Raw genomic sequence first — 25870 nt, 5'->3', positions numbered from 1 at the left:
AAATAAAAAGGTGGGACAATCCCTATTACAAGTTAGAAAAATATCGAGGGTTACACGACGGTTTCTCCTTGGAGGCGACAACCATTTCCAACCTGCTAACTAAGCATTAAATGATTTATGAGAAATTCTTAGTTCTTAGTTCCATGTGTAGATTTTTAGAAATAATCTAATCCTGTGCGGAAAAGCTTGCATCATTTGACGACGTTCAGTGGTTTAAAGCAATACGGATTCGAGCATATACAAGTGATGAAACAAATGTAAACATAAATCGATGGATTTTTTACTTACTTGAACGAGGATGGAAATTGATGCTAAACCATGAGGCGAGTTAACAGCCATAGAAAAATTACTGTACAAGTCACTATTATACGCCATTATTTGAATCTACAAATAGAACCATCATCCATCGTTAACATTTCCTACATGCTTAATCACGTTGACTGGTTCGGACCATAAACACCACTCACGTCACACAAGGGTTGTTTTGACTAGTTAATGAGTCTTTTGGAGCACCAAAGCTACTTTTTACAGTGCCTAAACAGCTTAAGTCGTTTTGGCACACTAGAAAGAGTTGTCGTTAGTGTGCTTTGGCACACAGTTACATCAAGCCAATCTCACAATAAGTGTATCTTATTTATTACGTATTGTATACAATTTAATGAATATTGCTCTTTGTATTTATCGATGAGAAATTCAACCAAATTTGGCTCGAACTTGCTTCCAATGTAAGCCCGGGTGACTTGTGACCTTCCTCAGCGCCTGGTGGAATAATTTCCCGTGCCTAACAATAGGGCAATATGCAGATTTTACAATTGAAAATAAACCTATAAGTAGTGCTAAATATTTTCATTTAATCGTAGTATAGCTTCGGATAGTCTGGGACCTTATCATTCATTATACTAATGAATCAAAAGATTTGTATATCGTTTCAAATACATGTATATGTCTATATATTTACCTCGCCGGGGAATGAGTGTCCATCGATTGTGTGCTCAGAGCCCATTGAATCGAATCCTCCGAAATGAATGATGTAATCGGTGATACTGTACGTGTAGGTGAGTGGTCCTCGGGAAACGGTGAGTTCGCGATTGAATGTATCATTCACGAGAAACCTGATGAAATGTCCGGTATTCGACAACACCCCATCTACCTGTAAAAGTATATTATGGATGAGGAAATTTCATGGATTAAGCGTTTATAATAAAGAACCGATCATACAAGGTGTATATAAAACTCAAAAATGTTACAAAACTTAGGATATGTAAAAGTATTTCAGCGGCGCGCTCATTGAGAACTTCATAGATAAGTGAAATTGAAATTCAAAAATCTAAAAATGAAGAGTACCCCCAAACTGAAGTTGATAATATATCTAATGATATTCGTCAGCCATAATTGCCTGATTTCAAACCTAATACGGAGTTTGAACAATGGTGGGAGAGACAGTACCAAATGTTGTGAATAAGAGAAATATTATTTTTATGAAAGTTACACGCACTTTCCTATTCTGAAACTAGATGCCGGGCAGTTTACTAATGCTGGATGAATGCAGCCTACTGCACATGCACGGCGGCTATATGTTATCTTTACATGGGCTCATCTTACTGTCAGAAAGTGTTTTGTAACAATAATTGTTCTGCCCCGGGCGAAAAGACCCACGCGTCGAGCGTTGAGCGACTGAATGAAATAAATTACGGCTAAAACGGTAGTTGTTGCGAATCAGTCGAATTACTTGTAGTAGAAACAGAAAAAAACATCCACCGAAAGAAAAGAATTGTTGAAGATAATTATGTTGAAAACTGCGATGTGAATATTAATAAAAAGGCCAATCTATAATTCCTTTTAGTCTGATATTTACTTTATTTCTCGCTTTGGAATTGAATGAATAGGTTATCACGCGACCCCGTGCGTGGAAGTCTCTGCGCTCATCGAGTGTGGAATGATGTTTGTGAACAAACTAATTGTGAAACACATATTTTCAATTTCCAATCGAATTTGTACTATTGGTTTCTATCTGCAATTGGGGCCTCTGCATATTGATTGTTTGTTATTCAAGTTTTTAAATAGCATTCTAAAGGCACCAACAATATATGTTACGGATGAAGCACGTTAGTAGGCAACTAATGAATGTGGAACTTCTACAATCAAAAAGTGGGTTTCCGTTTGAGCGGATGTTCAAATTTTTCTATCCTATCAAAAAATGTACTTTCAATTATGTGGGACCACTGATGTAAAATCAAAAATTGAAAAAAAAAAAGTTTCGTACATATATGGATGAATGGTTGTATTACTAACAATGATTTTCTTAGAACTATATAGGTGTTTAGAACTATACCATCCTCGCAAGAGATTCGTTGCCTCCCGCACCTTGGAGTAATCATTCAAATGATTACTCCCAGCTCCCACCTAGCTCACAATAACACAAACTCTGTCCGCACTCCATTCATTGGTCTATCACATAGAATTCGAGCTAATGAAAACTGTGTTCAACATCGTACGTAACCAATTCAAGAAACGCAAGTATTCAGTGGATAAATTAATGGCAAAATATTCAATAAAACATTTAGATGATCGATCCAAAGATTAGTTCAGTGACCTCCTGCGAAAATGTTACTCTCCGTACAATTGCTCGACAATATGTCTAGAATCGTACGAATTCGAAAATAATCGGAGCAAACCCTTGAAAGTGGATGAGGATAACGATTACGATAGCAATACACGACTGTGAATCCTGATGTCCATTTGACCGAATTATCTCCATTTGGACTTCCCTTCAATCAAGCAACTATAAAGTATCATTCCCCCGTGTTTAGAGTTTCGATAACTATACATTCGACAACGAATCGATCGGTTTAGATAAACTCAATGTGATAGATAACGTATATTTCCTGTAGGTAATCAATTATATCGACCTTGAGCATCGAATGCTGGTCGTCGAAGCTCGTTCCGCACGAAGTATTCGAGCGTGTACACTATTTCGCATTTGAATATCTTCAATTGAAATGTACGGTATTAAAATCCATTTTATATAAAATGTGTGACTGAAATCAATACATAGCTCGATGGTGTCATTATTTTACACCCTGGGCAATTATCGAAATTTATTGATTACCTATCGTGTAAACGATATATACTACTTGCAAAATACATACGGTTACTAGTAGATAGAATCTGGTCCCAGAACTTACAGGGTCTCGATACCATTAGGTTTGAATCCCAATTTCGGAATATTCCATTAGAGTTTGGTTGAGAAATCCAGGTCTGCGATTAATTGTAGACCTAACATTTAATTCGTAAGGAAACTTTAAAAGCTTGGCAATTTAAGATAACGAATTTGAAAAAGGGCAAGGCGTCACAATTTCGTGTATCCAGTGGAACCTCGAAACAGCGATTTTCACGGGACCAGATGATATGTTCGTTATAACCGATAGTTCGTTATATCCAGTATGAAATTAGGTAAATTGTCTTCGACGAAATTTAGTATTTGTAAAACCGATGAATCGTTGTATCCGAGTTCGTTGTAACGAGGTTCCACTGTACCCCTGAATCTAAACGAGTCATTTGATTGTTCGTTTTGTTTATGGAGACTTGTTTATTACGGATAGATGGCTGGCATTAGAATGTGTTTAAAATCCTCATCTCGTAATGAAGATGAGTGATTATTAGTATGATTATCATCTCTCTATAGCGTATATCAATTTCAATAACGAATTTTTCTACTTTTAATTTAAAAAAAAGAGAATTGATATTGTTGATTACGTTATCCCCTTGAGCACTATCTATCATTTTTCACGAGTAGTTTCCCGGTTCGAGGCGTAAAGATGAAATGGCTATCGCGAAACGAAAACGATATCGCAAGCTCAAACGTAGCTTGAAAAACTTGCATGTAGTAATCTCTAGCATGAAGTGGAATTCAAATTACCATGCTTTTACTTTTTGGCTTACAAGAACGTACGTGAAAATAACTGGGCATTACTGTTAGAATCATGATTAGAAACCTGTAGATTTTTAGATAATTATAATATATTTTGAAATGACCGTCCATTCCGTCATTTGAGTGCTGATAGTAGACTTAGAAATTGAAATAGCCTATTAGTTTAAGAGCAACGTCTCCGGGTGTTGGGTAATTTTGTTGGATCTATACAAAGTATTGCTGCAACTTCATTTACGTGTATATAGATCATTCGCCTCACGCGCGGCGAAATCAAACATGATGGATATGTCCACACCATCTCGCGAAGTAAAATAAAATCAGCCAGAATTCAGCGTACACCTGAGCTCCTAGTCTCGTGAGAATTTTGCCCCGCCGGGGCGGCCCAGTGCTTCAACAATACTTACCCTGCCTCCTTCCACTTTGATCGGAGTCAACGTCATGTCGAATAAAAGCTCTCTCGGATCTATGTTTATCGGTGATTGCTGTTTGCCTTTCGTGCATAGATACCAATCGGTGTTCATATGGCCCCAAAAGTCAGGCCCTGAAAAGAAATGACACAATGAAAGTCGAATTATTGAAATTAGAGAACTGACATATATACATTATTTTCACGGGTGAACAACAGGTGCCTGATGCACAGGAGCTCGTGTATTCATATACACAGATTACTACGAAAAAAGGGACGCTTTTCTCGCTAGTTTCCTGTCTCCAGAACACTGTTTCGTGAAATGTTATTCGCCCAAAGGCCGTTTCTCGTTCATGTAAAAATTGACAATATTATCATTCGATAAGGTTGAGCCAGAATCCCGAAATTGAAATATATCTCGTAGAATTCGTGTTCTGGAAAGCAACGGAATTTAGCGTATGCCCAAAAAGAACCTGTTTGTCACTCGCATTCGGGCAAATCGATTCTGACACGTAAAATATTCATGCCGTTCGCGATGTAATTATTTTTCATTGGCAAGAAATAGGCAGCTATCTCTTTAAATACGGTTTTTATCCAAGTTGTTCGGGGGTAATTTTGTGTGCTGTATCATGAATAAATTGTTTAAATGAATCAACGTGGGGAATATATTGGCTGGGAAATAAATCCCTCGGACGCAATCGCGAGAATATGCCATAAAATGTAATGAGGTGAGAATTACTCGCTGTCGAGTCGTAAATCGTTCAGCCGAGGAAACTAGTTGAAGAATTATAGTCCCTGTATCAACTTAATAAGACCATAAAACTATTCGGGCAACGGCGGTAACATTATTGGGGCCGAATTGGAGGTCCGTTCACGCGTTCATAGTTAGATTATCTACCAATCCACTACACATTATGATATGATAGCATTACTGGGATTGATTATTCCATTTTGAAAAATTATGCAACCCAAAAAGTCAACTCCAAGAGCTTTTTTGAAGTAGGTTCGATGTTTGAAATTCCAATTTGATGGATGGAAAACCAGGAAAGAATGACAAGAAAACCCTATCACCACATGAATTCAAAAAGAGGTAAGTAAGGACCGTTTATTCAATCCACGCCTTGAGACAGTCATTGCATTTTGTCTCGAAATACAAATACAAATACAAATACAAAGCATTGACCAATACATTTTGAGAAGATACCACTTCACATTCTTATGTAATTACTTGATTTTTCGATTTGTTATCTACGTATCTCTTAACCCAATAGAAATCACCCTCGATCCCAAAGTTTTGCTGAAACTCTAGAAAAAAGTTTTCCACACAATTTTTTCGAGAAGTCGTATTTTGTTCGACCCAAGTTGCTAACGAGGAAAATTAAATCGTAAATCATATACGGTCACACGGCTGATCCGAACAGCTTCTCGATTCATTCTTTTGCAATTCGTTTGAACGTTTCCATAATTGTTTCAGGCAGAAGTAAATTGAAAGTGACGCAGCTTTACAGCGCGTTTGATATGAACTCAACTGATATACCGTAAATGAAACGACGAGTCCATTAACGCCACGCAGACGTGCTGGGAATCTCGAAATTTTCGTTTACAAAGAGAATTCCTGAAATGCGCACAGGGTTTTACGCTTTTAAACATAATCGTCTGTATAATCATCATGTAAACAGTAGTGAACAAACATCTTAATGAACAAGCAATCTCAAATGCAAAAGACTGACTCGCCGGGGTTACTGCATGCTTCAGCATTACGTATAGATTTTTCGATTCGGTACCCTCGCTGTGTAAAGACCCAATGGTCAAACCCGCAGACATGCGCTCCTTGTGTCAAGTAAGGCAGGAGAGGATTATAGGACATAGCATATGATAAAAGGGCACCACGAAAACAATGTTCTTATGAATCTAAACGTTTAGCAAACGTATAGATGAAATGGAAGTGCATTGTCCTTCATTTTCTTGCCCTAAATGTCACTTAATTATCATTCATTTTCCTCTTAAATTTCAGGGCAACTTGACGTTTTAAGAGGTGCTGTGCACCCCATGCACACTCCCATGTATACCAGTAAGGAATTTCGTACGTCGGCAAATAAAAGTCACGTTCCATTCAGGCGGCTATTTTCATAAGTATACTAATCATATCCTTGGAAAATGCGCATAAAAATTCATTTCATTGCTGCGATAATACAAAGCAAGTATCTGTGAGAATACTTTGTTCCATTTCATCTATACGTGTATTCTTTCATTAAGTTGTATCAAGCAACACATTTCTCTTTAAAGAATCAAAGAAGATCCAATTTTTTGTTTTTTGCATAGGCGCTTGGCGTTCGACGCACATATCGTAGTCATACATAGTGTCAAATTTCTAGCACTCCCCTCCTCCTCTTCTTCCGGGCATTTATCAGCTAGCTTGTGTTGACACTTACTAAGGTAAAGGATATCTCGGAAAGGATATATACATATATTTACACAACGTCTTTGATTAATGTTATTTTTACAACGTCCCTGATTAATTGTATCCAGTAATACAATTAATTAATCATATCATGATATTCACATCTCAAAAGAACTAGTGATTAGTGCGTTTGAATGCCCGCCTAAATGTCGCCGTTACTTGAAGTGCGCGGGACTTGAAAGGCAGCGCACCCCGGTAAAAAATCTGTGAAAACAATCGATGCGGATACATCGGGGGCGCAGCAGTTTATTACATCTTACGGGGATTTGGAGATTCGATCAAGTCTGTGTTATCAGAAGAATTATATGAATGTATAACATGGCGCATTCGTGCGTAACGTATTGATGAGCTATCGAAACTTCGGAACATTTCCGTGATGATTGCGCTAAGTTAAGTAATAAGCTTAAATGAAAGCGTATTGGGTTACTTTGAATCCACGCTCAGCCCCCGGCTACCAGCTTACTCGCGCATGTCAACGCAGCGACGAGATCGATACCACAAAGGACCTGGAAATCTCCGAGGAAATTCCGCCTTGATTGCCGAATATTTATCTAGTTCAACGCGTACTCTTCCTTTAGAAACTATCGCATTCAGCCGTCTCCAGGAATCCGACTGACGTCCCACAAGACTACGAGATAACCGTGTAAAAAAGACCGAGAAATCTCAGCTATTTATCCCCGGACAATTAATCATATTGGCTTTAATTCCGTCTTTCGGCGCCCGATGCACCGATTACGCGCGGGACCTTATGAAAAGAAGCTTATACGGGTAGAATAGCTGTTCACGCCGGCCCACTTAACGGGACATGGAGAATCTATCGAGAATCAATCATATTTGAAAAGGATGATCCTAATTTCCCAACTAAACAGATAGTTTTAATGCGTTTGGGAAGTTAAGATAAGATCATAACGGGCGTATGAAGCCACCACGAACGATGGCTCAAAAGCATAGGTTTTCATTCCCATTAATTGCCTTCAGATTTAAATCAATCCCTTAATAAGGCGTCGTACGAACTACGCTTTTCCGTAGAAACCATAAATCGTCGACAAAATGTAAGGATATATATCTGAACATTTTCACCGATCCGTTCAACCGTTTGACCAAATTTACCTAATTCGTAGGTTTAGAACCCTTGCAATCGCAAATGACAAAGCTTTTAATCTGGAGAAATTAATGTAAGTACGAAAATGACGTTATGGATATGCATTAAACAATATAACCAGGTGGGTCATGCAGTAAGATAGATACCTCCTTTGCCCTATGCAAAATCTTCTCAAAACTTTCGAAACCTTTTTTGCGAATGGCCATATACTATAGAGAGAGAAGAAAGCGTTAGCATTTTATAAATCTACTATTTTTAGGTTCGTACCAAAATATGAAGGTCACGCCCAAAAAATACCCAAAAAGCACCTTCTTCTTTAGGCTCTTTGACTAAAAGATATAGAAGGGTGCTATGAATGAACTTGAATATCTCATCGATACGGCGGAAGTGTTTTCAGTCAAAAACCTCCGAAACGATCTTGGTGAACCTCCGAAACGATCTTGGTGAACCTCCGAAACGATCTTGGTGAAACTGAAACTTAATTGTGATGCATCTATTGAATAACTGAATTATTTTGCTGAAAACCGATATCGCTGCTTTGGACCTGCATTTCAAAGTAATATTTTGCTAATTTTCAATATAAGCCGCACGAATCAATTATCTATATTACAATCATTAATGAAATTGTTATAAAAAGATCATCGTAATCATAACTGGGGCTAGGAGAGGGAAGGACAGGCTAAAAAGAAATACCACAATCACATCAGATATATGATTACGAACCAGTACATCATTGCTTCAACAGGACTAAAATGACAGAGATGGAACTAAGGTGCCAATGGTCACCATGCCCCCTTATCATTATTCTTAATCATTCTTAAATCATCTTGAAAAAAATTACTAGTCTAGAAAGTAAAATCAGATTAGAAAGAATTAGCGACAGATATCATGTATCAATTTGACCATTTTGACATTTGTGGTGGTGATTGTCGGTCATTTCGTTTTGCTGTGGTAGCCCTAGTCGTGGGCTTGGGCTGATTGTGGATTATTGTGTAAGTTTTAAGGTGGTCGTGACTCGTTGTGATTGGTGGTGGGTGGTTGTGACTAGTTGTGGGTGGTTTTGACTAGTTGTGGGTGGTTGTGACTGGTAGCACAGTTTAGTAATACCCCAACAGAATAATGCCTCATTTTTGTTTGCCTAGTAGATTCGATTTACGATTTTCCCGGAGGCTTATCTGTGCCGCAATCGGTTTTTGTCTGTATTCTATAATGTGTCCATATTTTATCACTCACCATTATGTAAATCACCTTTATTCTGTTGAGAAATTAATCAAAAATGGGAAGCTATCTTAAGATTTACTTAGTGATTGTAATTGTAATATGTAGTGATGTGGGTTGTACGAAAGCAGCCACTTTTTCTGGAATCTGAGCCATCGATAGGTAACCGCCAGTATAGTCATATTGACAGCAGCCAGCACAGATCCTCACAATTAAACGTGATAACAGTCGGATAATTATTCTGCCTAAGTGATGAAAATTCCCCGGTTATTAATTCAACCTTCCCTTCGTATTTGCGAACGATCGATCAAAGTTCTATTGATACCGTTATTTTATGAAAAGGTCTGGTCTCGAAGTGTCATAGTCAGGGGCAATTTCTGCTAAATTAGAAGCCAAGATTCTCTCATTAACCGCAGCGTGAATGAAGATGCTTTGAAAATGCGCTATGAGCGACGAAATCCATTCGGCACGGACAACTGTAAATGAAGCAGGAAAGAGACAGCCTCGATCGGCAAAATTTCGCCCGACTTTCAAAGGGTTTATTAGGTACTTATTTATCGAAACGATAAATCAGTTGAGACAGGAGTTTAGAGGAGATGCGTCGGGCCCAATAAGAAAAGATGTATGCATATCCATCAGGATCCAACCGTCAATCAATTTGCCTTTAAAATGACCAATAACGAATATATAGAAAGCAGATTTCGAAATAAACACTGAAATTAAATGATTGATTTGTTATTCTTTTCTCAAACGACTAATGCACTTTTGCTTGATAAAAAAACAACTAACCGATTGCCCAGTTAAGTTTATTTAAAAAGTCTTTCCGTCAAAAGCGGCCATGATATCAATCGTCATTAATAACTTCGTACGTCTGGTTTTTTTTCTGGAAACCTCGTTTCCTCGTTTAGTAATTTAAAACGACCAAACCAATATTCCCTACGAATAAAGGTCAGAAATATTAGTAGATATAGTTTCGGTGTAAAAAGAGATAGCGCTATAAGCTGAAGTTGGCGTCTCCGTTCATGAGAGAACTATGATGCTTATTCAAAAATAGGCTCGCTGACAAGAGGTTTTGATGTCTCCTTCATAAGACTGTGTACGCTTGTACATATACCCATTCGAATCATGGGTAGTCCGTATTTATACTTGGCACAATTTCTTCGGCGCACTTTTTGTCAACTGAATGGACTTCTCATTGGCGTTACATCCTGACGCTGAGACACTACGCTCTCGGCGTCAACACCGATGAATAGCACTTCAGTGAGATAATATACGGAAATCAATTAATTGAATAATTGACCTCTGGCCGTAACGCAGTGAAACAGCGTAAACCAGTGGCTGAATAAACAAATTTCAATTTATTGGTTATACATGGAGAGTTCTAGAATTTCATAAAATTTTGTAGCATGTTTGTTCATAAAGCATAACAGTTCAATGAGGAACCTGCGCCATCATGTAGCAATCGAGGATTCCAATTATGGCAGGCGAGGATCCACCATGTTCGCTAGTTGTCACTCGAACTTCCGCGTTCGATTTCTTCTACATTTCGGGAGCCCAAAAATTCAGTTCAAAGTTGAGAAGTTGCTCGTCGCTCCATATGTCGGTGCGTATGTAGCTGGTGTTGCGAGTTCCCCATTTTGTAGTAAAATGTAAGATGTAACGATATTCAAACCTAGGTAGCTCGATGAGTTTCCTTAAGCCACCTGAAATAAATGAACTCAACCAACCATTTGAAATTCTCTGCAGTTATCCAAAGGAAACGTATTGAAAAAGGGGGTTACGTTTGCTCTGTGGCTGTGAACCTTGGAAGATTACCCGAACGATAACCAGCGATTCATCGGCCAAAAGGAAACCTGGGAAACTAGCCGGGGGGAAAACCGACCAGTCTCATCGACCAATACTTAGTGTCATTCCCGATTCGCAAATTAGACGCTAGAACGCCAGAAAACAGTAAAACAAGAAAAAACTATTCGGGCCATACTAAAAAAACATTCTGTATGGCTGGGCACGATGACGCGTTTTTACATTGATCCATATTTTGTTTTCTCGCGCGAGATTACAAAAATTGTTGTTCAATAGTATGGCCAGAATCAGTCACCATAAAAACGGTGAATGTATTCTTGAAATGTATTTTGCTGCGTTAAATTAAATAATATCTTTCAACAACGATAAAATCATTTCTCAATTTGCGGCTTCAAATAAGGAAAAAATGTAGCCGCTGTAAAAACAGCAATAACGCGTTTTCTACACCATGCGTTCGAAATGAAGGCAATAAAAGAAAGTTAGGATATTGCGTTGTCCGGATTCGAACCTAATGTTGTGACTAAAACAGAAATAGCAAAAAAACGCTAATTCCTGACCGGGCGCTTAAACAAAAGAGGTCCTTTGCATACCATAACAGATTTTTAGAGCAGATTCAGCCCTGTTCCCTGTTTTGACGCAGTTTCCGAAACGGACTTTCTCCGTTTAGGCGTACCGGTAATTTATGCAAATGTAATTATACATTGTTTACATTTTTCTCCGCAATCCTTCCGCGCGGGGATTTGAATCTGATGGCACCGGGTTCGAATTCCTGCCGAGGGAGGATGGTCTTTCTCCGCTAGGGAGAGCTGTATTGAATTGGTCTATGGGCGTACATGTATATTAATGAAATTCAATTCAATTATTCTTTATTGTTCCGTAACGTAGTTAGACATTATAAGATTAAGAACAATAAAGACAGGGGAGAATAAAACCTTATAAAGAAAATGATAATACGTAGAGTACAAAAACAATAACAGTACACACGAAGTAAACAGGTTTTCAGTAAATGAGTCTATGATAGTTATTTCATGAGTTAAACCCTTTCTCAATGAATTTCCCTAAATATTTAGCCATTTCTATAGAGGATGTTATAATTACAAATTTGTCTTGATCATTTAGGAGATTGGTTATAAAATTTCTTCAACAAGTCTGTTCTCAATTTATCGAATTTTGCACACTCCATCACAAAGTGGAACTGATTATCTACCACTCCACATCTGCTACAAAGGCGCTCTTCCCTAGGGATACCTAGATAGCGCCCTTTCTCAATCATAAGTTTATGTGTTTTACCGAGTCCTAATTTGGTTAGAGCTGTCTTAGCGGAATATGGGATGTTCAGGAGTAAATAGGGTTCCAAACTGAAGTCTGTTTTGAAAATCTTACTTCTGTTTTCTAAAATATTCTATATCGCTGTTTGAACCTTTTAATTTGCTGATAGGAGATCTGGCCAACTTCTAGCAGGTTTAGACTATTTGTAGCAGCCAGTATGGCTTTTAGGAAGATATTCCATTCATGTGTCTGGTTTTTCACAGAACCCAAATCTTTCACCGTTATATTTACAATACTATTTACATTTATACATACATGGTTATTTAAGTTAATTGTACGGGAAAATGCATCTATATAAATAGGTAGTCTTCCTAATTCGCCGAGAACTGCTAAATTGATAGTTTTTTTTGTTTACATGTAATATGAACTTGCTTCTTATTGAAAATTATAGCCTTACTCTTTACAATGCTTATTACTAAATCCCATTTTTGAAGACCATGTTCAGATTTAGACACTAATACAAGATCGTCGGCATATAATGAGTAATTCATCAGTATATCGCCCAGTGGAACTGGTGTATACGGAAATCGGGTTCAAACGAAAATCAGATTTAATCGGAACGTGTCTTGCAGGTCAAAAGCTTATTGAATTTCTTCTTGTAAGTCCCAACATAAATTGAATTCAATAACGATGTTGTTGCCACTCAGAAGAAAGAACTGAAAATCGTTTCTTAGTACACAGAGGAAAATGAGATACAAACCGACGCTATGAAACAGGAATATTAAATGAAACAACACCTAACCTGATATCCCTTCATGTGTCCACCAGATGTGCCAATTCAAACCTCTGCCTGAAAGAAAGAAGAGATTTGAAAAATTAGTTTTAGATTTAATGAAAATAACGGAACTCGCTAAAAATGGTTACGGCGTTGACCTATTTTTCGAACCCTGGCGAGTTGTATTATCGAATTCGTTCGTGAGTCAATAAATTGTAGCGTTTTATCCGCTTATTTACATTACGATTTGATTCATTAGCGTCGATCGATTGTGACATCAATTAGCATTAGTTAATTATCGCCTACTTTATCCCGTTACCGATATCGTGACCCGCCAGTGGCTCCACCGACCTTGCCGATACTCAAAACGACGCCGATAACCAAATCAGCGCAAGATTCAATTATCTCTTATCAAAAGCCATCTCAATCACTTCTTCCGTTATTATTTTAGCGCCGTGTAACCACGGCCATCATCGATTGAACGCATAGCGGAGGTGTAAAGCTAACAGGACTAGGCTTAATTTCCGCGGTTACCATGCAGTTACACGGCGGCTTTAGAGAGAGACGGCAGTGCTCTGAGTTTTACCGACGGCGGGTAATTTCTTGTCTGGACGATGATGTTCGAACTAACAGAAAAGGTTAGGGCGAATAGATTCGTGACTGCCTTTATGACTTCATTTTCCAATCCCGAGAAAAGAAAAAAATGCCATACACGAGGGAAAACCCGCAGTGCTACTGTGGCAATCGAGGATTCCACGTATGGCGGGCGAGGATCCACCATGTTCGCTAGTAGATTGTTGGTCGTCCGCGGTCGATTTCTTATACATTTCAATCAAATCTGAATGCATTTTTATCTTAAATGAATCAATTATTTATGAAAACTACACCGATATCCGAGTTGAAGAATGAAAGTATTGTATATTTAGTAAGTCCTGTGATAATGTATGGATTTGGGAGTCTAAAAATCCAGTTCAAAATTCGTTGAAAATGGACCAATTTTGACTACGGACGATTACGATTACGATTTTATTTACACTCCAACCATTTCCATGGTATATGGAGGAAAACTATTACACATGTATATACAAATATTTACAAAACAACACTGGAGTGGTTAAAATTTAGAGAATGAAAACGTAACAAAATATATATACATCAACTATTTACAATACTATATATACTATTGGAGGGATCTATATACATCTAAGCCGGTCTTAATGAATTTAGCTAATTTGACCGTTGGGTTTTTCAGAATATCAAGGGTATTAAAGGTATTCAAATTCAAATAGTTTTTGCGGGGTTCGTTAAGTAGGGTACAGTCAAACAGAAAATGGGATTCGTCACCTAAAGTATTACAAGTGGGGCATATTCTATCGGCTCTGTCTAAATGAAGGTTTGAAAATTTGTTCACAGGTAAAATATAGGACCCGACCCTAAATTCAAATAAACGAGTTCCTAAGTCATCACCAAGTTCTATTATATACTTCTCTAACCTAATATCATTTTCAAATTGCCTAAAGTTAGTGTACATCGGATTAGTATTTATGGCAGATACGGTTTCTTGAAGGTGCTGGTCACGGAGTATCTGTTTTATTCGTTTTGAAAAAGATTTACTGTTAGTCATGAATTGATGCGTCCAAATGCAGGACAAACCACAGTCATCAAAGGTTTTCTTTATATATGATAACCAAGGGCTCTTAAATTTATCCCTTGAAAATAAATTGAAACGACCTACTGCTCGTCGCGCCATCTTGTGGGATAGCTGGTTTTGCGGGTACCCAATTGATTTTTGGGCCACTCCTTAGAAGTAAAATTACAAAAATTATGTTGCCCTATAGGTTGTTTAAATACCGTAGTTGCCCCACCAAAATGTTTTCGCGCATGTTTCTCGCCAACAAATTATAGAAATGAAATTTGTTGAATATGCCGCAAAGGTATAAGGCCTTCCTGAGACCGTTCAGATATCTTAGGATCAGAGAATCTGTGAATCAATGGATGAGATCACACTCCGTTAGGGTTCACTCAAATCTTTATCTTACTCCTTAACATTATATTTTTGCATCAGAAAGTTGCAGTATAATATTTGTTACCATCATTTAGAGCGTTGTAAGCTCCAAATTCGCCCATTATGTAAACGAGACGTTTGATAAATTGCCCGAGTCAGCACCAAAGCTGCAGAAAAAAAGGCTTTTTCAATCAAACACGTTAAAAAGTGGCGAGCGATACGAATGGTGGAATAAGAGAGGCGCCAATTCGAGAAACCTCTTATTGAATCAAAAGATCACATTCACAAAAGTACTTTCGCATTCGTGCAAATATTCTTATGTCGATGATTAAGGAAAAAAGATAAACAACAAACTGGAATTCTCCTGCAAGTACACTTAGCTAATTGGCAATTCTTTTTCAAATTTCACCAGCAAAGAACGTTTCATGCACTACAGCATTGCAGTACCTTCTATTCCTACGTGTCTGTTTGATGTGCGAACTTTTTCATTGACCTGTTACGTGTCTCGTTGGGACGCCGAGAAAGTCACTTTTTATGTTGTGAAAATAATCATTACGGTTTTGAATGATACCCTGTCAAGAACCATCTGATGATATTTAAAGGGGTTCTTTAAAAGAAACCCTTTATGGGAAAAAAATTTCCCTGTAGTTTTTTTAGAGAACCGTACAAATAATGTTCATTGAAGATTGGAGAACCTTTAAGGGTTCCTTCGAAGGCAAGCTGAAGAACCCCTAGATTCTATTGTTGAACCCCTTGTTCTAAGAGTGTAACTTTACTATATATATCTAGTAGTACATGTATTCAACCCACCCAGTGTGTGTCTGTCCGCTTTAGGTATGGAGCGATGATAGCAGAAAGCAGATATATATGATATAACGAATAATAAATAATAAATGATTAATCACATAAAGCGAGTAAAATTCTCAGTTATTTAATGATAAGTTCGCATGTTTATCGCTGGTATAAGATTTATGATGAATGCTGACGGGATTCATACTGTCATCAGAAACCGGCGTACAATTTGAACGCCGCTCAGAATTCCGTAGCGGGCATAAACGATGTCATTTTGCCGTGATTTATTGCGCATAAATATATCAATCATTTTCACGCGGCTTGTCGTTTTTTTTCGGTGGCAGTTGATGTTCACGTTTGACGATGCAGTGCAACGTCAAAGCGGAAGCAGATGAAATACGATTTCGTATTAACATTTATGTATGCAAACACGTTCGAATCGGCAATCTGCGGGTGGAAAATGCAATTCCGACGAGAACGTTTCTGAAAAAATCATTGAAAATCATTGAAAAAGATTTTTTCGATCACTCCATTTGTCATCGATTTCAAATGTCGATATCTATTACGAATATTTCCTAGAGCTTATCTAATGGTCGAATATTAAACCATCTTTGTTGCGGCATCGGGCAACTTATTGTACACCCTTATGTAAATGAAAAGTTATCCAATTTCATAAATTCTTTGTGGCAATTATCAAATTTAAAGCTCTTATTTAAGGGCAAGTATCAAACTAAGCTCTTGTTTACCGTATTCGCTAGTATAGTAAATGAGAAGATTTTGACAAACTAGTTGTCGTAATGCACGGAAGCATAGGTTTCTGTGGTATTGCATCGAGAAATTTGAGAGTTTTTGACAGCGAGTTTGGTGTTATTTAGATATCAAATCGACGATGAAATGAGAAGTTTATATAAAAAAAGACTTTGACACACTAGTTTGTTATGATTAATCAAATCAGAAGTTTCGTCAAAAGCATTAGATTAAAATTCAGTATTTGTTGTTATAATTATGAATATGAATATACGGATATAGTGCATATTTCCTTCTGGTATATTGACCTCAGGCATTTTTACCGCGTACCGCACTTGCTATGTTGCCCTTTGGAGTAATAGATCGAAATAAACCGCATCTCATTTCGCGTGAGGATACGAAGAAAAACTTTTAATGAGGCAGGTTTCTCCTTGAGTCAAGTATTTGATATCCGATAGGACTGGCATATACATGCATAACCAGGATACAAATACATCACGGATGTGTTTCCTCTGATCACGCAATCAACCGATTCAAAATCTTATACCGGAGATAATGGCTAAAATGAGATAAAACCAACGGCTGGATCCGTATCACCATTATACAAATCTAACCGTTGATACAATGGAACCCGACGTATGTAAGGTGTCACTTAACGAGATAATTTTCGAGCCCGTGGGCTGGGCATAACTCATTCAATCCAATTCAAACGAATTCAATCCAAGAGTATACATTTTCAATTGTTTGTTTAAAAAAACAAATGTTGTTTCAACAAAAATCCAGAAAGAGTGATAATTGATGTCTACAAATCCAACTAAATAATGCAATAAAGTATAATTTCCATTTAACCTTTTGATAAACCAAGCCGACTTTTATGAAAAAGTTCAAATGCTCAATTTAGCGCAGACTTTAACGAGTAACAATTAGACTAGTATAAATACTCGGCTCAATTCACCATAGTTTTAAAGCGTGAATCGTATTCTGATGCCACTGCAAAGCGAATCGTTTGGGACGAAATTTTCATCTGTTTCAATTTGACGTGATTGATCTTTCCCCGCCGTTTCAGTCGTAAATCTTGTACGGCAGCGCGTCGAGCTTTTTATCGAAAGAGACAGTACACACACACACACGCGCCGGGAATCGAGACTAACGGAAGAGAAGAATTAGCAGCACCTTCGCACAGAACACTATATGATTAGCGAACGGCAGCGAACATATCGACACACGATGTAACCATAAATCACCGATAACTGTCATAAATTGTTTTAGCGAAGAAATATGTAATTGTGAGTATCGCAATGTCTCAATTACATTGACGTTCGATCGGGCACGCATTCGGCCGTGCCGGTTTCGTGTTTCGTCGTCCCCGCGGAGGAAAAACTGCGGCTATATCGGCTAATTTCTAATTTCATTAGAGATTAGTAGATTCGCGTATACGTAATCGAATAATCAGAACTTCGGGACAGGCGATTTTTTATGAATCATTGATAAGATTATCCGGTCGTGCAATTATCGTAAATCTAGAAATCTATAACTATGTAGAATATTTCTCGAATAGAATAATACCGGGTAAACAAACACCGGTAAACAGAATGAAAATGAATCCATTGTTAATAGATATTGATTCGAGCGGCATTCAAGCTGTCATTATCGATTCGAGACTGATTACGAATAGACGACGTCACATCCGTAACGTCAACGCAAATCATTTGATATGTATACTAAGACAAAACTCATTATCGAAATTCGTGGGTTTAGGATTTATTGCCTGTAGGCATAAAATCATCTAAAATCGCTACAAAATGTTATATGACCCAGATCCACGTTTCCGACAAATTTTGACTCGACATCAGTTGTTAATCCCAGATGTAACATTTTATCAGCAACTGTTAGGCCTGAATATCCGAATATTCCCCCAACTTCGTATCTATCCACCGACCCAAGATCTACTGAAAGTTTAAACACGGACGTATAGAAACTAGGTCCATCGTATAAACAAATAAAAAGAAAACATGTTGACAATTCGTATCTGTCCGTCGAATGAACGGTAATATTAGTAAAATGACCAATCGACGCACGTTTTGAGAGTCATTCATTCGTTCCCCGTCTCGTCTTGCTCGTATAATCTCTATTGATACGATAGTAGTTATCGGAAGGATGGCGGCGGTCAATACGTCAACTCACATAGTAATCTATCTATGAGCTATATAGAGACGCGTGGATTGTCTACAAACGAGAAGAGTTGCTCAATAAGCGTCGCCCATTCATTTTTTTCAATATTATTGATATTGTATTCATCGAATAATCCATAACCCTCGTGCGGTTTTGCTATTGCCAGCCAATTGAAATCCTATTAGACCGAGATAACGCGCAATCTGAGCGTCGTCGATAAAAACCGCCCGGTTTCGGCTGGCTGGTTCTGATCCGGCAATGGATGCGCCGGGTCATGCACCGGTACGCCGCGATCAAACAGATTAAACTTATTCAATTTCCTCGATTCTCTCCTAGTCGCAAGACGGAATACAAGATCGAACACGCTATCTATTCAGCCCTTCGATATAAACCCGACGAAATCAGCTAAAAACTATCGCATGCCGGAGGATATTTACATACATACGTATGTATATACATATAACATATTGAAGGAATAGATTTCATACGGTTAGAAATGAGAATAAAATCCATATTTGATCAAGAAATTTAATAGGCAGAGAGTGCCAAATCGTCGAAATTTTCATTAAATTCGCGTGCGTGTGCCACCGGTGATCTTTCAGTCATATCGACTAGTGAAAAACTAAACTGAAACCAACCCACGTTGCGTTATTGTTAATGATCCATAGATCATCTTGTATTCGAATAACTCTATATCGGAGAGAAAAAATGTGCAATTACCCTGCAATGTGATTAGTCCGCGATGACTGTATATCCGAGTTGTCCGCGTGTTCATTCGAAGTCACGAATAGACAGTGAAGTAAATGCATCACATTCCCTGGACATTAAGAGTCCATCATGCGTCGATCTCTTGGGGTGCCTAATTCCTGCGACGAGGACGCTTAATTGGGTATTTGTTTTTTAATTTAGCGCTCGGTAAACGCATCGTAACGCCTGGAATTGCCTGGTAATACAACACTACACACAATTCGCGTAATGGAAGTAACGTCATAATGTAAACAGCTGTCACTGACAATCTTTGCCCCGCGTCGTTTTTTGTCAGTATTTTCGAAATGGCAGAAAAAGAACCGATTGCTTTCGGGCACGAAATGGAGTTTTGTCGAAGCCAGCGTCGAGAAAATTTCAGTTATATTTGATAAACGCTATATGCAAAGACTAACTAAATAAAGAGCTATACCCATTTAAACTCTATATCCATGTATGCAAGATAAATAGATATATTGGAATTTATCTCTAAGAAGACTCGGAGAATCTAGATTTAATGATGAAGAAGGAATAAATAGATTTATTCAAAGAAAACATAATATCCAACACTGAGAAACATGTCCGAAATGTTTCCTTGAGCTAGTTCGTATTCTGACATGTCCTAAAGTCATCTTCAGGATTATCAGACTATTACGTAGTCGAAACGTAGACAGATATTAGCCCTGAGTAAACAGTTTTGGTATGGGAACACGGTCAGAGTGTAAGATGGAAAATTATCCATCCAGTTTCATCAATATTTCCAAATATTCATATTACCTTCAATTTGAAAATACAAAGTCACAGATTAGTCACGTTTCCGTACATTAAACGTCGGGAACGTCGTTTCCGCCTTTTTCAACACATGATATTACACGTGTGATACGAACGCGTTTGCATCACTTATGAAAAAAAATTCCACTCGGCTTCGCGAATCACTTGTGTAGACGTACATACTTCAACTAACGAGAGTCCTGAGAATGTTTGAAGTGCATTTCCGCGTTTTTCTCAATTAACGCGACGTCCAATTAGGTCTAATTGCGACGGCTGAATATCTACAGATTATGCACTTGATATATTTCATTTGTACGTGGATGTACAAATTTATATCGGTTGTCAGCGTAATAGTCATGTGTCAATTCTATATTCAAATACACGTGTCGTCGTTGCAGAGATACTCCATGATTGAAATTGCTTAAAAATATCTATGGAAAAACCGCATTTTTTAGAGCATCAACGTGGCCTTAGATTATTCTAACCGTCAAAGTTAACATGTTCTTATGGGAAACAGGGAAACACGGAATTAAACATGTGTTCTCGGAAACATCGGTTCCTGAAACCGTGATCCTCGTTCCTCATAAATGCACCCGTTCAGAAACGTGTTTCTGTTTCTAAGATGTTTCCGTGTTTACCTGTATCTTGGGGGTTGGGCTTTTAAGCACGGAAACACGTAAACACAGAAAAGAAAACATGTTGGATCTCGGAAGAATTGTTCTCGAAAATAAGTTTTCGGTTTCCCGTTAAACACACGCGACACAAGGAAACGTTTTGAAACATGTTTCTGTTCCCTGTTTCTGTGTTTATTTGCGTCGTTTGCGTTGGGCTATAGGACTCCACACGTTGGACTCCAAAGGGGGAAGCAAGTGATAGAGAAATAAGCTGCAATGAATAATGATAATGAGAGTAATGACTGAATATGAACTCTGATAAAAATGATATCTGACAAATCAACTACGTATTGATTCTGAGTAATAAGTAGTGATTTTTTTATCTAAGTTAAGCCGCAAAAGCCGGCTGTTGACTGCCTATACCCAAGTGACTGCCTGTAGCCAATGGTGACATCATATAGATGAGATGCATACGACCCGGACATAAAATATCCCTGGAACAGGTCAATATAGACAGAATGTGCTAGGCATTGATTTCGGTATGTGGTTTGACAATATTTGAAGTTCATCATTGTTACATCCCAGTAGGCAGAGATCAGGCAGGCAGGATCCATCGTCTGGCTGCTTCGGCTAGAGTACATTAGATTGCGCCGATCACTGAGGAGACAATGTAAAACCACGGCGTGTGTCGGAATTAATCGTTAGTACTCGCTAGGATTACACTCTCAATGCGTCAAAATCTATTTATCATCTGTCCGGTGACCGCAGAGCCCACCACGCGCGAAGCACCGAGAACGCTTAAACGTGTACTGAATAAAGATATGATTTTCTCATATTTTATCCCGATACGAGATTCAAATTCAACATTTTCTTTATCCTGATTTCGACTTTGATGTTTGCTCTGTTCTTATTTGATGTAGCTGGCTGCCTTGAACCAAACTATATTGACTATCTGTGGTAGCTGCTTCGGGCCATGACAAAAAGAATCATCGAAATCCGCATTTCTCTTCCCTTTTCCGCAATAAACATGAAATACCGCGTTAAAACGCGTTAAAACGATTATCATTCGTTTTATAACTCGTTCAAATAAAATACGTGTGGGATTGAGCCACCACAATAATTCTGTCATTTTGTAGTCCACTTGAAACCTCTGAATAGCGACGACAAACATTTGATTATTCTTATTCGATCTCTATCATAAGGAAATCATAAAGATCGTTAACACATTGTACATCTCTAACATAATACTTTTTAAACATCTTAGAACATAGATAACATAATCTGATGACAAATTATCTGGGATAACTACACGATGCATCAACTGATCTGACGCGAACGCGCATTGTTAATTGATCATCTCATTTTTAGCTCTGATCATCTTTTCCCTTCACATAGCCTTAATTAATCAAAGGTTCTTTTTGCTCTTCCATAAGAGGAATTATATACGTTCTCTTTCGAATGCCATTTGAGGTTTCAGCCAATTCATCCGCCTTTGTGAACAGACATCTTACACCGAAAATAATAATTCCGAAAATGCACAATCGAAAAAAATAAAAAATTTCGTATGAATTGATTCGATCTAAGCCATTTTTTTCGACGAGAACACGTCTCGATGCACGACTCGTCGTCCTTGACAAGTACAATTTGCGCACGAAAAAAAATCGCGTCGCCTATAATCAGCAGATACAACAGAGCAATAAAATCTTCGAAGTTCTCGCTCATCGGTCGGTCGTCAAGTCAATTTCGATTTGTTCTCACTGAAGGCACGCGCGCGCGGCATGTCGCTGCAGTTATAACTATCCGAGTTGACACTATGCGAATGATGGTGTAATAGAAAATGTCAGGGCAAATACTTCTCTAGTTTTCGAGGTGGGAATAATAATGTTTTATCTACTATCATGATGCCGACGATGACGATGACGATGATAGTGAGATGATGGTGTATCGAGGGGATTAGAAACTATGGCTTTGTGTCGCCTGGCCCCCAAATACGACCGGATATTGCGGCTCGCATGCGTCCAATTGTGAGACGTCACGATAAAAATGTAATAAAGGATATGATATCGTTATTACATTAAGCTATGTATTTCCCCGGTATCGATCGGAAAATACACACGCGGAGATTTTCAAATTCGCATGTTTGATACATTCGTCATGTCACAGTAAACGGGAATGGAACGAAAATTTTCAAAATCATTCGATTTGAGTCGAATATTCGAACAGGAGAACGCAAACTTGTGTTGCTGAACTGAAGATAACGATAATATGATGTAACTGAAGAGGAAGATGATATGATATACACTGTTAAAAGACGAATTACACATCTATTCATTTATCAAATGAAATTGTAAAGTTTTTACCAGACATAAATGGTATAGTCCAGTTAATTGAACGAGATGTCCATGGAGCTTGAGACTTTATCGAGACAATTGTAAGTTCTAGACAGTTTTGGAAAATGAACAAGAACCCCTGGGGCAGGCTCGATGTATCATGCATAAAGTTATGAAGTATTATTGTCATGCTTCTCGTAGAATTTTATTATGACAAATATGCCCATCACACATTATTGCTTGATTATGATTTAGAGAATTACGCCCCACGATTTCAAAAGTCATGATCATTATATACATATTCGAATAAGACTGTTTGCCGTTTTGTTTGCTGAAGGCATCATTCGAAGATTTGTTTCGGAAGGTCGAAATCGTGAAAGGAACAGATGGCAGTATGACGAACGTTTTAGTAACACAGTCCGTGGTCAGGAACAGTCCGTGAACAGGATTTTTCCGACAATAATTTGCACGAATTTTGAATAAAACTGATTTGTATTGAATTGAAAATGAATCATGATTAAAATACCGGCGACCCTTCTGTGGCAAGCGAAGATTCCACCAGGATCGCTTGTGGGTTGTGCTTCTATTCCCCTGCATTTCAATCAAATTCGAATCAACTTTTCATATAAGTAAATCTACCTTTAGTGAAATCTTAACCATACACAGAGTGAGAAAGCATATCTTATATCCATTCAAAGACTTGTTAGAAAATTTTAAATTTGGAAGCCTAAAATCAAGTTCAAATTTCATTGAAAATGAACTGATTTTTACTACAAAATGACCTAGTGTTTTGTGGTGTCATCTGGTGATTGCCGGTCCAATCGAATAGGAATTCTAGATAAACGCTAATAGATTTGACCGATTTGCGAATAGCCTTGTTACGTTGTGAGTAGAGTGCTTTAATCTAATGTTAACAAGTGGGTATGATTATAGTAAATTCAATCATTAATTTATCATTAATACTGACTATATAATACTGAAAGTTACGTTGTTATTGCGGCAATCCAAACACATGGCTTATTAGCATAAACAGGATGCCACGCGAATGACGACATCAACAAAAACCAATCAAAGCAAATATGGAAGTTTTGAAAATAAATACGGAACTTGAAATATATAATCAATAACTGCGTAACTGGGACGTCTTTCGCAGAAATCATATCATAACATTTCATTTTTTGATTGGTTAAGTGTTAAATGACACTAACCGCAGAACCATAAGTCAGCGGGACGAAAGACGAGTATTGATATATACAATTTTGTGAGCAAGTTTTTTTTGGACAGAGCCCTAAGGAAGTCAATAAAAATTTTCAGAACATGTATGGACTTGATTCTAGTAGGTCCCACCCGTTGATGCGATAAACTTCGATAGAATACTATACCTACGGGGAGACTCCACGAAAGTGCCATACGAAATGTTTAACGCGTTTAGATACAGGATCCGACCAGATGATACTCAGATGATTCGAACAGAATTTTTCGCATCCCACATCGATTATGATACGAGCTGAACATTTATAGCAACGAATGATTGACTAACTTTAATCAATTGTTATTGCTGTATTTAAAACACTATGTTAAAACACGTCGAAACGTCGAAATAGAAGTCGCATTAGCCGGTCCTGGCGGAATTTTTACTGCGAAGTGTTGCAGCAGTGTCCAAGGGGGTTTATTCAGACCATGTATATGTCATTTAATTTATGTACACGTCTCATCAATTTAGGATTAAATGAAGAAACATTTTTTATCAATGGGTAGCTATCTATCAGCTGCCAGATTTAGAGAAAAATACTATTGACCGCCATGAATAAGAAATGAAGAAAACATCATTTCCCAGGGTTGATTCATATAAGTAAACTAAAAGCTGAAGATATGTTTTCATTAACGATAGCCTCATGCACCACATTGTGCCTAGTACCCGTGAAATAATCGAATGGAATGGCAATATCAAGAAGTTTTCTTTGAGGTTTCGAGATAGATTGCGTTTCATCGCCGTTTTAGCCGCGGGCGAATTTCATATAATATGAAGATCGACTATATATATAGAAATTTCCTGCAATTTGCCAACGCGCATATACCAATATGTTCGTAGCAAATAAGAATAGCAAGCGGTAGACGTGCCGGTGCATTGACCCGTTTTGAAGTTCAATGATGATCCATAATCGAAATATAATTCAGTTAGGAGCGAATGTCACTGGATACGACGAAGCAATGAGACGCGCTATCGGTCGAAGGTACGGGAAGAGATTCGCGTTAAACTCGGCGCATCTTGTTTCCCAAATTCCAGCGGGAATTTAATTACGAGTATCTGCGGGATAGACCAGGGATTAAATCACGACAATGGCTCGATCCGTGACGGTCCAATAAATGGCAGAACCCTGCACGATCATACGAAAAGAATAATCTCCGTACAAACCACAGCTATTAACTAAATGAAATACCAATAATGAAATGGCTTTTCCAATCTATAGATAAACTCGAAAGTGTCGATTTTCGAGAGAAACTCTGAAAATATGTGTACCGTCGTACCTTGCAAATCATCGGTAACACGCCAGTTGAGATGCATCATAGGTGTTGAGCCGCGCTGTTTGAACACGTCTAAACGCTTTTGGTTGACTAAATCTTCGGACTTGTAACGTTTCTCCAAACGTTTTAGAACTGTACATCAAAGACGAAAGATTTCGATTTCTCTTGAAAAGTATCATGTATACATGTATTCACGTATATATG

General features: G+C 37.9%; 1 protein-coding gene across 3 annotated transcripts in view; it reads right to left on the bottom strand.

Annotated features, from left to right (window-relative positions):
• LOC141905645 (putative carbonic anhydrase-like protein 2) overlaps positions 1–25870 on the bottom strand; it is a 52225-nt gene that overhangs the window by 12935 nt on the left and 13420 nt on the right. For 2 of the 3 annotated variants that reach the window (XR_012619271.1, XM_074794604.1), the window contains exons 2-5: positions 12993–13040; positions 4336–4472; positions 959–1150; positions 289–384 (exon numbers count right to left, since the gene is read on the bottom strand). Coding sequence is in view for 2 of the 3 variants with exons in the window: in XM_074794604.1 (XP_074650705.1) it covers positions 289–384; positions 959–1150; positions 4336–4472; positions 12993–13040 (473 nt within the window). In the remaining variant the exon portion in view is untranslated. Of the gene's footprint in view, positions 1–288; positions 385–958; positions 1151–4335; positions 4473–9907; positions 10014–12992; positions 13041–25870 lie in introns of those variants that run through there. The other variant, XM_074794605.1, reaches the window with a different exon arrangement.

This window comes from Tubulanus polymorphus, chromosome 5, assembly GCF_964204645.1.
Source record: "Tubulanus polymorphus chromosome 5, tnTubPoly1.2, whole genome shotgun sequence".
In the NCBI taxonomy this organism is placed as follows: domain Eukaryota; kingdom Metazoa; phylum Nemertea; class Palaeonemertea; order Tubulaniformes; family Tubulanidae; genus Tubulanus; species Tubulanus polymorphus.
This window is presented reverse-complemented; position numbering and strand designations above follow the sequence as displayed.